Raw genomic sequence first — 16,506 nt, forward strand, 5'->3', positions numbered from 1 at the left:
TGGGACACTATGTACACTTACTATCCGCAAAAGAAGATAAAACATATAAAACAGCAAATTACAATGAATTAACCAGTCATTGTAAACATCGGTTGTGAAGGATGAACAATAAATTAAATAGATTACGTGACAAACTAAAATAAACACCAAGAAGAGCAAATAATATTAATAATTAAAGAATATGATTGTCTTTATCGTTTGTGTAGGACAGGACCACTGATGGACTGGGTCAATGTCTGATAGCCCTGAGTACTGAAGTCCCTGAACATAAAGGCCCTCGCCTCATTCATATGCATACACTCCAAAAAACAAAAAAAAAGGTTCTATATGGCACCAAAAACGGTTCTTGGCTCGTAATCATAGGGGAACCTCTTTAAGTGCTATATACACTGCAAAAAATGCTTTTCTTACTCAGTATTTTTGTCTTGTTTTCAGTCCAAACATCTAAAAAATCTTACATTAAGAAGCATTTACTAGACAAGCAACAGTTGTTGTCTTGTTTTGGGGAAAAATAACTCAAAATGAAGGAAGTTTTTGCTTAAAATAAGCACAATAATCTGCCAATGGGGTAAGCACAATAATCTTAATTCAAACAGAAAACAATATTATTTTGCTGACCCCATTGGCAGATTATTGTGCTTATTTTGAGTTATTTCCCCCCAAAACAAGACAATAATTTTTATTTGGCTAGTAAATGCTTCTTGTTTTGAGAATTTTTAGATGTTTGGATCAGAAACAAGATAAAAATACTCCGTATGAAAAGCATTTTTTGCAGTGTAGCACCAATTTTGGTGCTTCAGTGGTTCTTCACTGCAAAAAATGCTTTTTTAACTTAGTATTTTTGTCTTGTTTTCAGTCCAAATATCTAAAAAATCTTAGATTTAAGAAGCATTTACTAGACAAGCAAAAGTTTTGTCTTATTTTGGGGGAAAATAACTTAAAATTAAGGGAGTTTTTGCTTAAAATAAGCTAAATGATCTGCCAATGGGCTAAGAAAAATAATCTTATTTCAAACAGAAAACAAGATTATTTAGCTTACCCCATTGGCAGATCATTTTGCTTATTTTAAGCAAAAAATCGCTTCATTCGCGTTATTTTCCCCAAAATAAGACAAAACTTTAGCTTGTCTAGTAAATGCTTCTTAATGTAAGATTTTTTAGATATTTGGACTGAAAACAAGACAAAAATACTAAGTAAGAAAAGCATTTTTTGCAGTGTTCAGAGGTGCTATATAGCACCTTAGTCAAAGAACCGGTGAAGAACCACTGAAGCACCAAAATTGGTGCTATATAGCACTAAAAAAAGGTTCCCATGTGATTACGAGCCAAGAACCATTTTTGCTGCCATATAGAACCGTTTTTTTTTCTTCGAGTGACTTGTGTCTGTCCATAGCGCGGCTTAGGAAGCCAGTCAGGCAAGCCTCTGGCCGGCTAGGTTTCCATGGCCTCCTCTGTCTCCTTTTTAACCTTGAGGAGCTGGATTGGGCTGCTGCAATGCACCTTGATGACCGAGGCTTCGCTTCCGAGCTCGCTCAGGCGATACGCAGACAGCGCAGGTGGAGGCGGGTGGAGGTCTCCTCCCGTGTGATAAGACGTCTTAAAATCCATCTCCTGCCAGAGCAGGCCGAAGATCTGTTTCTCCACCATGCCATCCGCATCAAAGCCCTCCATTTCCTCCAGCCTGTCTGCGTTGTCGCTGATGTCAAAGCGTTCGATTTCCTCGTTGACGCGGTTGAGCTGGTCCAGGCTGCAGCTGGGAGAAGGCGAGGCCGCGAGGCAGTGGCCCTTGAGGTGGAGCCGCAGGCTGTTGAGGTGGATGTAGTTGCGGTGGCAATGCGGGCACTGGTGTGGGCGCTCTCGTGTGTGCAGCCGCTTGTGCAGCTTCAGGTGGACGAACTGTGTAAACTTGGCCGGGCAGATCTTGCACTGGTAGGGCTTTTCACCAGAGTGCAGCCGCAGATGGGTTTTCAGGTTGCTGGTGCTGCTGAAACGCTTGTGACACACCTGTGAGGTCAAAGCAGAGTTTTAGGATCTCGTTCTGAGGTGGACAAAGTGCACAACTCCATTACTCGAGCACTACTGGTCAAATATTACTCTGTTACAAGTGAAAACTATTTTTACTTAAGTAAAAGTACAGAAGTACTTGCTTTTAAAAGTACTTAAAAAAGTAAATTTCCTTTTTTATGTCAATGCATTGTTTTATTATTGTTGTATAAATGCACGCTGGTTTAAGCCAGTCAGTGATGCTCCATACGACCACCTTGAACTCATTTAAATACTTAAAAGTTACAAAGCTTTTTACAAAGCTGCTGTCACTTTAAGGCAGAATGCACAAATCCCACACACTGATACACATCCGATATTCCCCCAACTGTTCACGTTCACTTAAGACATAATCAACTTTATTTACGTGAATACTTTCCAAAATTAAAATTGACATTGTGTGTATTGGTCTGTTTAAGTGCGAGAAACACACAACAGAAACTGAGTTCTCGTGCTCATCTCAGAGGCACAAAAACAGACTGAACTGATCTTTCATCAGGCTTTATCAGATTCATCCATACGTCTGCGCTTCTCTTTCTCCCAGACATTTACATTTTGCAAAACAAAAAAAAAACTTTTAAAGAAGAAAAAAAATCATCCACTGTCTTGCAAAGCTGCTACAGAAATGACTTTCGACTTCGAGGACCTTGATAGAAATGTAGTGGAGTAAAAAGTACGATATTTGTCTTTCAAATGTAGTGAAGTTAAAGTAAAAGTTTCCCTAAAAAGTAATACTTCAGTAAAGTACAGATACTCAAAAAGTGTCCTTAAGTAAATGTACTTCGTTACTGTCCACCTCTGGAACATAGAAAAGCACTTCAGCGATGATGTTTAATTTACCTGGCACTCGTGGGGCTTCTCTCCTGTGTGGACCAGATAGTGTTTCTGCAGGTGGGCCAGCTGGGTGAATCCTTTATTACAGGTCTGACACTTAAAGGGTCGTTCGCCACTGTGGACACGCAGGTGCACCTGAGAATAAAGACAGGTAAGCTTGGCACTACTAGGAGTATTTAGAATATATGCATTGCACACACAGACACAGTTCTCTTTGGGGATGCACTGAGATGAACATTTTAGCCGATACATTTAAAAAAAGGCTGGGTTAAAAACAACCAAAGTTAGGTTGAAAATTGACTAAGCAAACATTTAACCCAACTGCTGGGTTAAAACAACCCAATTGCAATTGCTACCCAAGTGGGTCAAACTTGGGTTGTTTTTAACCCAGCATTTTTTAGAGTGTACCAATAATTCTTTATTTTTGAAAGCCGATATATCTAAATCCACATTTTTATATAACTTTTGAGAGACTGATTACAAAAACAGAAGTCTCACCATTAAAAGCCACGTCACACGCACACAATTATAATGTTCTCATTGTAATTTTATGTAGCCGATATGACAGACTGCACATGTTGCACTGAAATGCAATGACATTTTTTTCTTTTTGAAGTGATTCCAATCATATTTCAAACAATTCAAAACCATCATGGAGTAATAAAGGCCAAATTACAGACTATTTTTGTCAAGCAGTTTTGTGCATTTGTTTATAGACTAAATACCATAAAGCCACTCTGGATATAGAAATTATATTTTTAACGTTTTACTGTGCACTGCAAAATATGCTCTTATTTAGTATTTTTGTCTTGTTTCTAGTCTAAATATAATTAAAAATCAAGATACATTTACTAGATAAGTTAAATTTTTAAAAAAAATCTTGTTTTCTGGAAAATCAAATCAAAATGAATTGAGTTTTTTGCTTAAAACAAGCAAAATGATCTGCCAATGGGGTAATAAAAAAAAATTCTGATTGAAATCTTATTTCTGTTCATTCTTCACTTTATTTTGATTTGATTTTCCAGAAACAAGAAAATATCTTATGTAATTTTACGTAGCATCTTCATTTAGACATTTTTAGATATTTAGACTGGAAACAAGACAAAAATACTGAATAAGAGAAGCATTTTTTTGCAGTGTAGGCCAAATTTTCTCGAAAATCGAAAATATATCGATATGGCGTGCATCCCTAGTTCTCTTGCTTACCTTAAGATTGGAAAGTTGCCCGAAAGTCTTGGTGCAAACATTGCACTCGTACTTGATCTTCCCGTTCTGCTTCTTAAGTGGATAATCAAGACTTTTGTAGCCCGCGGAACCTCGTTTCATCTTGCTGAGATTGATCGCCTCGTCCTCTGTGCGGCTGGCGCTCAGAATTGCGGAGGTAGGCTTGGTGGGAACCCGACCCGTTGAGGCGGCAGAGCCGGCTGTTGGAGACCCGCCCGCGGGGGCATACGGGTGCCCGTGGATCACCTTATCTTTCAGGGAAGTGGCTGCAGAGAAGGCACTGGTGGCCGCTGGGAGCAGGATGTCCCTGGGAGATGGAGAGTCAGGTGGAAGCAGAAATTGTCGCCCGCCCTCGGATGGAAGCATGCCAGGTGGGAAGGGTACATGAGGGGGTACCAGGCTGCTATAAAAGGGGTACATGTGTGGAAATATACCCCCTAAAGTAGGTGGCCCACTCAGACTACTAACAGGGTAGTGGGGCATGAGGTAGCGTGAGTAGTGCGGGTTAGGGTAGAACGGCATGGAGGCTGCTGGGGAGTAGCCATGGTAGTGGTTCAGGCCACGACTGTAGAGTGCTGGAGAGAAGGAGAGGAGGCTGTCTCTCAGCTCATGGGATGCTGGAGCCGGACTGCTTTCCGGACTTCTCTCAGGACTGCTGTGTGCGGAAGGGCTGGGCGTCGCTGAGCACGGTCTGTGGGAGCGGCTCGGGAGGCCGAATACTGTGGAGCTCTTTAAAAAGTCCTCATTTAGGGAAGGGCGGAGTGGATAGACAGCACTGGGGTAGAGAGGTCGATCTGGGCTGTTGGGGCATCGGGGCCGGCTGGGTTCTTGCAGAACGTCTTTCAAAATCTCTGAAACGCTGTGCTCTCTTTTCACCGGGTGCTTGACTTCAGTGGCCTGCTGCTTGGCTTCAATCAGGCTCTGCTCTGTTCACACACAATAAAACAATACGTCAGTAAAGTTCTCACAGATCCGTTCGGGGTGTGTGTTTTACACATATCATCAATGAGAAACAAGCACATCGGACCCACTTTATATTAGGTGGCCTTAACTACTATGTGCTAACATTTTAGTTAATCATTTGATACAATGCACTTATTGTGTACATACATGTTTTTACATTGTACTTACATTTAAAAAATAACTTCATTAATTACATCTGTAATTAATTTCTGTAGTTACATTTGTAATTACACAGTTGACAATTCCCTTACACCTAACTCTACCCTTAAACTTACCCTTACTAACACACCTGTCCCTAACTCTACCCTTAAACTTACCCACACCACCACACCTGTCCCTAACTCTACCCTTAAACTTACCCTTACTAACACACCTGTCCCTAACCCTACCCTTAAACTTACCCATACCACCACACCTGTCCCTAACCCTACCCTTAAACTTACCCATACCACCACACCTGTCCCTAACCCTACCCTTAATCTTACCCTTACTAACACACCTGTCCCTAACCCTAACCTTAAACTTACCCTTACTAACACACCTGTCCCTAACCCTACCCTTAAACTTACCCACACCACCACACCTGTCCCTAACCCTACCCTTAAACTTACCCTTACTAACACACCTGTCCCTAACCCTACCCTTAAACTTACCCTTACAAACACACCTGTCCCTAACCCTACCCTTAAACTTACCCATACCACCACACCTGTCCCTAACCCTACCCTTAATCTTACCCTTACTAACACACCTGTCCCTAACCCTACCCTTAAACTTACCCATACCACCACACCTGTCCCTAACCCTACCCTTAAACTTACCCATACCACCACACCTGTCCCTAACCCTACCCTTAAACTTACCCATACCACCACACCTGTCCCTAACCCTACCCTTAAACTTACCCATACCACCACACCTGTCCCTAACCCTACCCTTAAACTTACCCATACCACCACACCTGTCCCTAACCCTACCCTTAATCTTACCCTTACTAACACACCTGTCCCTAACCCTACCCTAAACTTCCCCTTACTAACACACCTGTCCCTAACCCTACCCTTAAACTTACCCTTACTAACACACCTGTCCCTAACCCTACCCTTAAACTTACCCATCCCACCACACCTGTCCCTAACCCTACCCTTAAACTTACCCATACCACCACACCTGTCCCTAACCCTACCCTTAATCTTACCCTTACTAACACACCTGTCCCTAACCCTACCCTTAAACTTACCCTTACTAACACACCTGTCCCTAACCCTACCCTAAACTTCCCCTTACTAACACACCTGTCCCTAACCCTACCCTTAAACTTACCCTTACTAACACACCTGTCCCTAACCCTACCCTTAAACTTACCCATCCCACCACACCTGTCCCTAACCCTACCCTTAAACTTACCCATACCACCACACCTGTCCCTAACCCTACCCTTAAACTTACCCATACCACCACACCTGTCCCTAACCCTACCCTTAAACTTACCCATACCACCACACCTGTCCCTAACCCTACCCTTAAACTTACCCATACCACCACACCTGTCCCTAACCCTACCTGTATCCCACCTCAATATCAGCAAAGGTGTTTTGCAATACAATTTGAACACAGTAAGTACATTGTACTTATTTTTTGATGTAAGTACATAGTAGTTAAGGCCACCTAATATAAAGTGGGGCCAGCACATCCAATCCGGTTATTGTTATTTCGAGGGACACAGCAGGTCCATTGTCCCAGAGCACATAGCTCTTCTTAAACCAAATTTCAACAAAGCACCCCAGTGGTTCACTTAGCGTGACAGTTTGACAAATTGTCTGGTGTTAGGGTCTACAGACAGGATGTGAGGCCTGACAGCCGCCCCGGTCAGGGTGGGATGGATGCACTGATACTATCTAATGGGGTTCACTGAGTGGGTGTGGGGGGACGGATGGCGTCCTGCTAATAGGGATCTACCTCTCCCTTTTAGAGTCCACAGAGACCGGATATTACTTAGTGATCGATCTTTGAATGAGCTCCCGCAGAATTCAAATTAAATTCCGCTTATATTTCTCAAGTTTGGGATAAACCACACGCCCACATTTAATGAAAGGTGGGAAGCTAATGAGAAAATGACTTTCCCATACATCTGAAATACTTCTGTTAATCTGTTCTAAAAGGATGTAAACAATTAAATAACTTCCTGCTTCCTGTCCTCTCAACTTTCACAGGGTAATTGTGTAGTGTGAATATGAGTGTGTGCATGATAAGTATAGATGTGCCGTACTCTCGACTCCCCTATCCTTCTGTCCCGGCATCTACGTGTAAACAAACCGAGAGGTTATCAGTTCTCCCCTCCCACCTCTCTTCCACAGATAGCACCAGTTCTGTTCCTCCCTAGAGAGCTTGCCAAAAAACAAACAGCCGGCGATCACAGAGATATCAATCTGTCAGCACAGCCCTGCCGCCAGGAAGTTCAACTAGTCAATGGAGATGTGCTTTTTTTTTTTCTTTTCTTCTCTTGCGCACGCTCTTACTAGCCTCTCCTTACTCTTAAAGTGGCAAGCAAGTTCCTCCCACACCTCCTGAGGCGGGATGACAAAGGAATGAAGACACTTAAGAGACATGTTGGCTGAATGTGGTCGTTTTACACCAGACGGGGAAATAGAAAGGCAACGTCTAAATCAGCTTCATGTGGGAGTCAGATCAGCCCGTTGTGTTAGACTTAGTCATACTCTAGGTTTCTTTAGGGGTTGCTACTGTTATTATTCCCTCTTCGGGCTGCAGGTAGAGGGGTAGCAGACATGAGTGAGTGAGTAGGTGTAATTACAGACTTGTCTATGTGTGTGTGTGTGTGTGTGTGTGTGTGTGTGTTGAGCTCAAGGGGTCGGCTACATCCAATGGCCCCAGGGTATGCGCATGACTCTGGGGAGAGGAGTCACACTGACTGGCCTGTTCAACTACCTATAATCTCCCCCTGTCCTCCGTATCAATCTTTCCTTCTGTCTCGTCCTTTTATTGCTGGTTTATTATGTAGGGCAAAACAAACCTTAGCCTGCACTTTCATGTCTAAAGAACATCCTCAAACACCGATGGCCACAACATTACACTCCTATTCTTTGTAATTAGTCTTAAGAAAAACATTGTTGGGGAAGAAAGCAGAGAAATTGAGCAGTTCAAAGAAGTCCGATCTTCACAGAGATGAAAGGGAAGAAGCTGGTGTGGGGAAGGCTTGTTTTTCCTTGACTTAGACTGAGATAACAAGGACAAATAGAGAGAATTTGTTTGCGTGAACTTACTGAGTTTTTGCATCATGATCTCTCCCGAGGCGGGGTAGTTGAGACGCCGGGCAAACTCAGGGCAGTACCACACCAGAAGCTCCTGGTCTGCAGGAATGGCCTTCACGGTGTAGAAATAGATGTTCATGCCGTTTTGGCAGGCGGCGAGGTTCTGCTCCTGCTGGGAATGAGCTGGATTCACATAACGCATCCAGTTACTCTTCTCCTCGTCCAGTCCGTCCACGAAATGACAGAACTCTCCATTTGAGTATATCTACAAAAGAAGAAAATTGCGATCAGACCGTGCTCTCAAGTCCTCTATGAGACAAATGAGTTGCTCTTATAAAGTCTCAGTGAGTCAGCAAACACCCCCTCACTAATATTCTCAATCTCGGAGTATCTCCATCCAACAGTCTCAGGTTTGTTAGGGGGACGCCTGTCTACACTAAGCTTGCAAGTTCCAGGAACACTTTCAGACGTCACAAACAAGGTTTCCCTCTGAAACGTCAACACTGTACTTCCTCTTCTGCTTGAGACTCTCACCTTGAGGTCTTGCACCATATGGTGACAGTAACACAGGAAAGAATGATATCAATGCTGTTTCAAGTAGAAGGTAAAGACCAGAGTTGTTCCACTCGGGGATCTTAGGTTTGGCAGCAATGTGAAAGTGAGCTGGGGTGACTTTGCACTTTCTCCGTGACGACAGATGAGCGAGGCTATCGTTTTAATTGCTAGATGCACAACTTCTGTGATCACTGATCAAACCCCTTGAATAACTACAATCTCACATATTCTTCAGAAAGACAGAGTCATTCAGCACTTCCTGTCCCACACACCCAGGGCGCTGCACAGTCAAATACAGATTTCACTGCATGGAACGATTCAGTTCCCAAAACAGCAGATCTTTACTCAGCACTTTCTGATACAAGCTCACTGCTTCTACACAGCCATCCAGCCCATGATGTCACGCAGGAAGTCGCTCAGTGGAACAGGAAGGTTTTTTTTTTTTTTGAAAGCTTCTGAAACAAAACAACTCACCCGCCAGAAGTACTTCCTGTTGGCATCTTTGGGGACATTTTCTGCAGTGTATCTTTCTCCCACAAGGGGGCCGAAGCGTGTGCCTTTGGGGATGTATTCTCTGCTCACCACGCCGATAACCTGGTGGAAAAAAGGCAAACAGGTGGTTAAGAAAGAGGTAGAATATCTTAGCGTGAGTGTGCGAGAATGAGAGGTGATTCACTGGCGGTTGGCCAGATGTGCGCACTTGAAACACATGGAGCCATGTCTCTCCTCAAGAGCCACCTCTCCTGACAGCCACAGGAAGTCAAAGGTCATCAAGGTTGTGTCCGAAGGCCGAGTTTGTCCCGCTTCACCTCTGATTAACCGCTCAGACATGCCTCGAATCATACAGGTGCTTTCTTTGATGCCCTTATATTAAAGGGTTAGTTCACCCAAAAATGTAAATTGTATCATTAATGACTGAGCCTCATGTGGTTGGACACCCGTCAGACCTCCGTTCATCTTCAGACACAAATGAAGATATTTTAGTGTAAATCTGATGCTCTGAAAGGCCTCCATTGGCTCAACTTTACACTCTCAAGACCCTTAAAAGACACTAAAGACGTCGATACAAAGTCCATCTCACTACAGCGGCTCTAAAATAACTTAATGAAGACGAGAATAGTTTTTCTGCGCAAAAAACCCTAAATAACGACTTATATAGTGATGACGATTTCAAAACACGGCCTCATGAAGCTTCAAAGCGTTATGAATCAGTGAGTCGATTCAGCGGTTCAGAGCGTTATGAATCAGTGAGTCGAATCAGCGATTTGGATCGCCAAATTTCAGCAGTTTGGCGATTTGACACGCGATCCGTATCATGATTCGACTCACTGATTCATAACGCTCCGAACCGCTGAATCGACTCACTGATTCATAACGCTCCGAACCGCTGAATCGACTCACTGATTCATAACGCTCCGAAGCTACATGATGCTGTGTTTTGAAATCGGTCATCACTATATAAGTCGTTATTTAGGGTTTTTTTGCGCACAAAAATTATTCTCGTCTTCATAAAGTTATTGTAGAGCCGCTGTAGTGAGATGGACTTTGTAACTTTAGTCTTTAGTGTCTTTTAAGGGTCTTGAGAGTGTAAAGTTGAGCCAATGGAGGCCTTTCAGAGCATCAGATTTACACTAAAATATCTTCATTTGTGTCTGAAGATGAACGGAGGTCTGACGGGTGTCCAACCACATGAGGCTCAGTCATTAATGACACAATTTACATTTTTGGGTGAACTAACCCTTTAATAACGCAGAATTTCGAGCAAGCTTCTAAACGAGTTGGATATTTGAAATATCTTCCTCTCACATGACTTCCTCAGGTGTTTCTTGAAGAAACAGGGTTAACCCTTTATCAGCTCTTAAGTACGTGCTCACAGGAAGAGATAAGACGGACAGAGCAATTGATGAAAAAATCTATAAACCAGTTCCTATTGATCTATAAACACTTTGAGACCGAGAGAGGCTTAATCCTGCCGTCATTAGCGGTGGAAAGGTGGAAAGTAGTGTGTTTGTGGATTGTCGCGGACAGTCTGCTGCTGATAAAAGCGCTTTGATGGATGGCAAAGAGCTCGCCTCTCAACTTTTGCACTCTGGCGCTTGAGGAGCTTGTCATGTGCTCCTCTGATGTATGATTGTTTGTGTTAGCTGAGTAACAATGTGAGTTAGAAATTATTAAGCACACAGACATAAGACAGGGACTTTTTTTGCTAGGGCTGACAGTGCAGATAAAGAAGATTAATACCACTTGTGTGATCAGTAGGTGCGGCTTTATGGAGATGTTGTTTAAACAAAAAATCACAACCATCCAAAGTTCTGCGGCTTTCAGGTTGATAATGCGACACTCTCTCCGTTTGTGAGAGAAAACCTGTGGCACGTTTCAGAAAGCAAGCCGTTGTCATACCTCTTTGGAGTCCGCCGGGTGTTTGAAGGCCAGGTTTCTGGGTAGAGACGCCTCGGCCCGGGTGAGATCCGTGCTCTCCAGAGGACCGTCCCAGGTGTGGTCCTTCACGATATACGTGCATTTCTCCTCGAACTCCTCCTCCGTCCATTTTGTCATGTCTACATCCTCTACATCCATCTTGAGCTCCTCATTGTCAGCGGTGTAGGGCGCTCCCTCAGTAGTCAACATTGCCGAGCTGTGATGAGAAGCAGCCTGAGAAGAGAGGAAGAGTTAGACGTGCTGACTTTGCTGAGAACTAAGCATTATCTAGGCAAAGGGCAAAGGTTAAACTACATGAATGCTCTCTTTTCTATAAAACATAGATATTCTTGTTTGGCAAAAAAAATATTAGAAAAAATATCTGTGCCCCTGGTGCGTCTCACGGGTATATCTGTGCCAATAGCCAACATTACATTGTATGGGTCAAAAATCTACATTTTTCTTTTATACCAAAAATCATTAGGATATTAAGATCATGTTCCATGAAGATATTCCTACCGTAAATATATCATAAATGTATTATTAAAGGTGAAAATCTCCTTTAAAGTCCTTAGCAATGCATATTACTACTACTACTAATAATAATATAATAATAATATGTCTATAAAAAATAAACATATTATTATTATATTATTAGTAGTAGTAATATGCATTGCTAAGGACTTTAAAGGAGATTTTCTCAATTTTTAGATTGTTTTGCACCTTCCGATTCCAGACATATTCGTAATGAACAACAAAAAACTATTTAAAGAAATGGAATCTTATGACTGGTTTTGTGCTCCAGGGACACATTTTTGCCTGTTGTTTATTAAAAACAAGACGGAATTTTACTTAAAGACTTTATATATAATGTATTAATTATGCATTGTGTGATCTCATGAATAATTGTAACCACAGTTATAATACTTTAGAAATTATAATGCATTAAAACACACGGCAAACATCCAATTTCAGACGCAGCAAGAAAACTGCAAATATTATAATGCATTTGAACTATTTATAATAAATATATATAATTAGTGTAAACGAATTGTCTAATTACCTAAACCTAAAGTGAACCTAAAGATTGAAAGACAACAGGCGTCAGAGCAGTTCTCGTGTCCTACTCTTCATTTCTTTCCCTCGTACCTCTTCCCCTTTCCCTGTTTTCTTCCCTGAGTGAAAAAATAGTCACAAATGGAGGAAAACAGAGGAAGGAAGTCCCGTCTACATCTGAATGTAGCTAAATTTGGAATCAGAGTGGCAGAGCAACGGAACCATCAATCCATCCCAGAGAATGTGTGTGTGTGAGAGAGAAATAGAAACAAAAGAGGAGAAATGTTTTTCCATTGGGACGGAAAGTGATTGAATCAATCTTCAACTCGCATTCAAGGCAAAATATACAGAGTTACCTGTTCAACCAAAACTCTGAGAGTGTTTTTAAACCTCTTAAAGAATTAAAAGTGCATTCTTAGGAACTTTTTCAGTTCCGATAAATTTCAAAAGTTATATAATTATAAATTATAAAGTTCACTAAATTAATAAAATGTCATATTCCAGAACAAAAAAGTTGATTTGTGGTTATTTCATGTTGTAGTTGAGCATTTTCTATTATACAAGAATATTTTCTAGTATACAAGAGAAGTTCAGAAAACATTTTTTTGTTAGAAAGACTTGCGCGTAGGACAGCTGTAGAACCAAAACTCATAGTGAAACTGAAAAACTCAACATTAACAAACATGGAAATCAGATGTGTGCATATACAGACTAAACTAGATCCAAAACACTGCCAAGTGAAATCATTCAATATATTACAGATGCTTCCAGCCATTAAATACAGAAGAACAATGCATTCAAATAAATAGAAATGCCATAGCCGAGAACTAAAACTTAATTTTTTTTACAAGAAAGCCCCAATAAAACTCTTCACAAGCAAACAGTCACACCACATATAATTAACAACCACTAAACAACTAAATAAGCATTAAATATTTAAAAACAGAAACAACTGTTTCTAATGTAAAACACATTCTCGCTTCACACAGAAATAAACACAGCTTAGAGAAATGTCACTTACCAGGACGCTCTGGTCCCAGCCACACATAGAGGCTGTGTGTGATCTCTCCCCTGAGTGTGTGAGTGTGTGTATGGGACAGGTGCAGCTCTCAGTTCTCCTGTCTCGTCCCACTGCTAGTCCAGATGGTAAGTGACTTCTCCTGCAAGTGCCTGAGATTGCCTGAGACTGACTGCCTGAGCATGTTTGTCTGACTTGTTGAAGGCACTTTGGCCCCGCCCACTGTCTCCTCCCACCCTACTGTCTGACTGACTCCTCCCACAGAGTACATGATCTAACAATTACTCCACTGCCACACACACACACACACACACACACACACACACACACACACACACACACACACACACACACACACACACACACACACACACACACACACTTAGCTATCTAAGTGGGTACATTGTATATTCTGTTTTGTTTTTATATGAAGATAGTTATAAATATTATAATCTAACCCCAAAATACACCCTAACCCTAACAAAAAACTTTCTGCATTTTTACCATTTAAAAATAAATAAATAAATAAACAATTTATTTTTATGACATTTTCACAAGTGAGGACGTCTCCAAGGTTTCAGAACTTTTTGTCAGGTTCATCACACTTCTGGGAACAAGTCCCCAAAATATGGTTAAGACACACACACACACACACACACACACACACAAACACACACACACACACACACACACACACACACACACACACACACACACACACACACACACACACACACACACACACACACACACACACACACACACACACACACACACACACACACACACACACACACACACCATGTTTTATGGGGACTTCCCAAACATAAGCGTAATGGTTTTTATACTGTACAAACTGTATATTCTCTCTCCTTACACTAAACCTACCCAACGCACACACACACACACACACACACACACACAAAACTTTCTCCACTTTTACATTTTCAGAAAAAAATCACTTAGTCTGATTTTTAAGCCAAACAAAAAACTAAAAATGTCCCCACAAGGACAAAAAACACTGGTATTACTATCTTTATGGGGACATTTGGTCCCTGTGATGTAGGGGATACCAGGACTACACACACACACATACACACACACACACACACACACACACACACACACACACACACACACACACCCATCACACAAAACTTTCTCAACTTTTACATTTTCAGAAAAACATCACTTAGTCTGATTTTTAAGCCAAACAAAAACTAAAAATGTCCCCACAAGGACAAAAAAAAACTGGTATTACTATCTTTATGGGGACATTTGGTCCCTGTGATGTAGGGAATACCAGGACTACACACACACACACACACACACACACACACACATAACAAACAAACAAAAACTTGTGCGCAAACCACCCTGAATCTCTAAGATTAATTTAAACTTCCTTTCTTTCATAACCATTGCCCTTTTTACTATACAAATAGAGAAGTCTACTTCCTAAATAAAACTAAATCAGTGCTATTTCTAAATTCTATCTACAAATCGTATCATTTTGCTCTGTATTTAGCACCATTTCCCTTTCTATGATGGCATTAGAGCACAAACGCGTCCCACTCGTCTCTGGGCGATTGAGGCGTTTTGAGCCAGAGCCCGTGAGCTAAGGTCTTGTTTGAAGAGGAAAGTGAGCATGTTTCTGTCTTTCCCTCGCTCTCATCCTGTGAAGGAAGGACGTCCTGTGACGGAGACTCAATGACTAATGCCGTTTACTGGGAGCTGACTGACGTCCCAGTTCCTCTTTTACCCCCCCCAGTTCACACACTTGCCCTCTCCGGTGCGTTATTCATTCTTGAGAGCGCGCCTGCAAACTCATAGGAACGTACACACTTCTCATTTGGAGAATCCTCTTAATTTACACCAGCTGGAATTTTCTTCGTTGGGTGAAAATGGAGTAGAAATGAAAGCCAATGTCCCTCAGCAGACATATAGGCAAACACACTCATTACACACACAAACACTCTCACCCACCCGAAATTCAGCTGGTGACAAAGAGCTGACCACATCAGTCGCAGCCTACTATTTCCTGGCAGAAGATTGCCTTCGCCCCAAGGGCTGCCCAGAACCCGCTCAGCCCACAACCCGGCCCAATCTGGTCCACAGCTGTTTACACCCAAACCCACTCCATCAAGAAGTCCAGGAAGGACCAGCACCAAAACATCAGAGCTGAAGCCCAGGCCGGCCCCAATAAGACCCGCTTTAAGAGACTTCAATCCCATAAAAGGGCTGAACCCTCCAGGGCTTGATCAGACACCTTCTCTTTCTCTGGAGGAGCTGAGGCCAGGGGGCAGGGAGGACTCGCGCAACTCTGAAGTCAAATTCAAATGGAGCTTTTTACTGTCTCTGTAAAGGGTTTAATGTGGCCTGAAAGAGAACCAGCGGAACAATAGCAGGCAGAGGAGCATCAACAGCACTGGGAGTTTCACAGAGAGCTCATAACAGAGAAGACATGAAGCGGCCTGCAGATACAGAAACGTTATTGCAGTTTTATCAATATTTTGAATTACCTTTTACTATGCTAATTTTTACTTATTTCGTTTGGTGCTTTTGTCATTTCATTTTAGTTTTTATTTACTTCCTATTAATAAATGTAGTGCTTCAACGTAAACTCAACGTTTGTGAAAGTTTTTAAGCTAATAATGTTATTTCAATTCATAGAAATTAATTTTGAATTATGTTTAAAACGATGTAAAATTACAAACAATATCTGTAAATAAACAACTTGACTGTTATTTTAAGTATTATATCATTAATGACAAATTACAGTAATTCTCATTTTTTTATACAGGAACATCACTGTATTATTTTTCTGTTTTCATAAATAACATACAAATTCATGGTAATTAACAACTTGACTATTATTTTATCATTAATGACAAATTACAGTAGCCTAATTCTCATTTTTTATACAGGGAAATCACTGTATTATTTATACAGTATTTTTCTGTTTTCATAAATTACATACAAATGTATGTAAAATGAAATAATCTGTAATAAATTATTTAGCTCGTTATATTAAAGGTTTATGTCCTTACTAACAATTTAACATTATTCTTTGTAATTTTAAAGTAAATCTTATTAGTCTTATAATTTACACTGTAAAAATAAAAAC

The 16,506-nt window shown here is 41.4% G+C and overlaps 1 protein-coding gene across 1 annotated transcript; it reads right to left on the reverse strand.

Moving 5' to 3' along the window:
• Window positions 1-1,368: 1,368 nt before the first annotated feature.
• prdm1a (PR domain containing 1a, with ZNF domain) lies at window positions 1,369-13,563 on the reverse strand (the record flags this gene model as incomplete). Its single annotated transcript, XM_079836399.1, is given in 10 exon segments — window positions 1,369-2,003; window positions 2,883-3,011; window positions 4,083-5,026; window positions 8,345-8,597; window positions 9,362-9,481; window positions 11,288-11,539; window positions 13,383-13,437; window positions 13,439-13,470; window positions 13,473-13,517; window positions 13,519-13,563. Coding segments are annotated over 10 exon segments (2,448 nt in total). The 3' UTR covers window positions 1,369-1,430.
• Window positions 13,564-16,506: the final 2,943 nt, after the last annotated feature.

The sequence above is a fragment of the Gobio gobio genome, assembly GCF_949357685.1.
Source record: "Gobio gobio genome assembly, chromosome: 15".
In the NCBI taxonomy this organism is placed as follows: Eukaryota; Metazoa; Chordata; class Actinopteri; order Cypriniformes; family Gobionidae; genus Gobio; species Gobio gobio.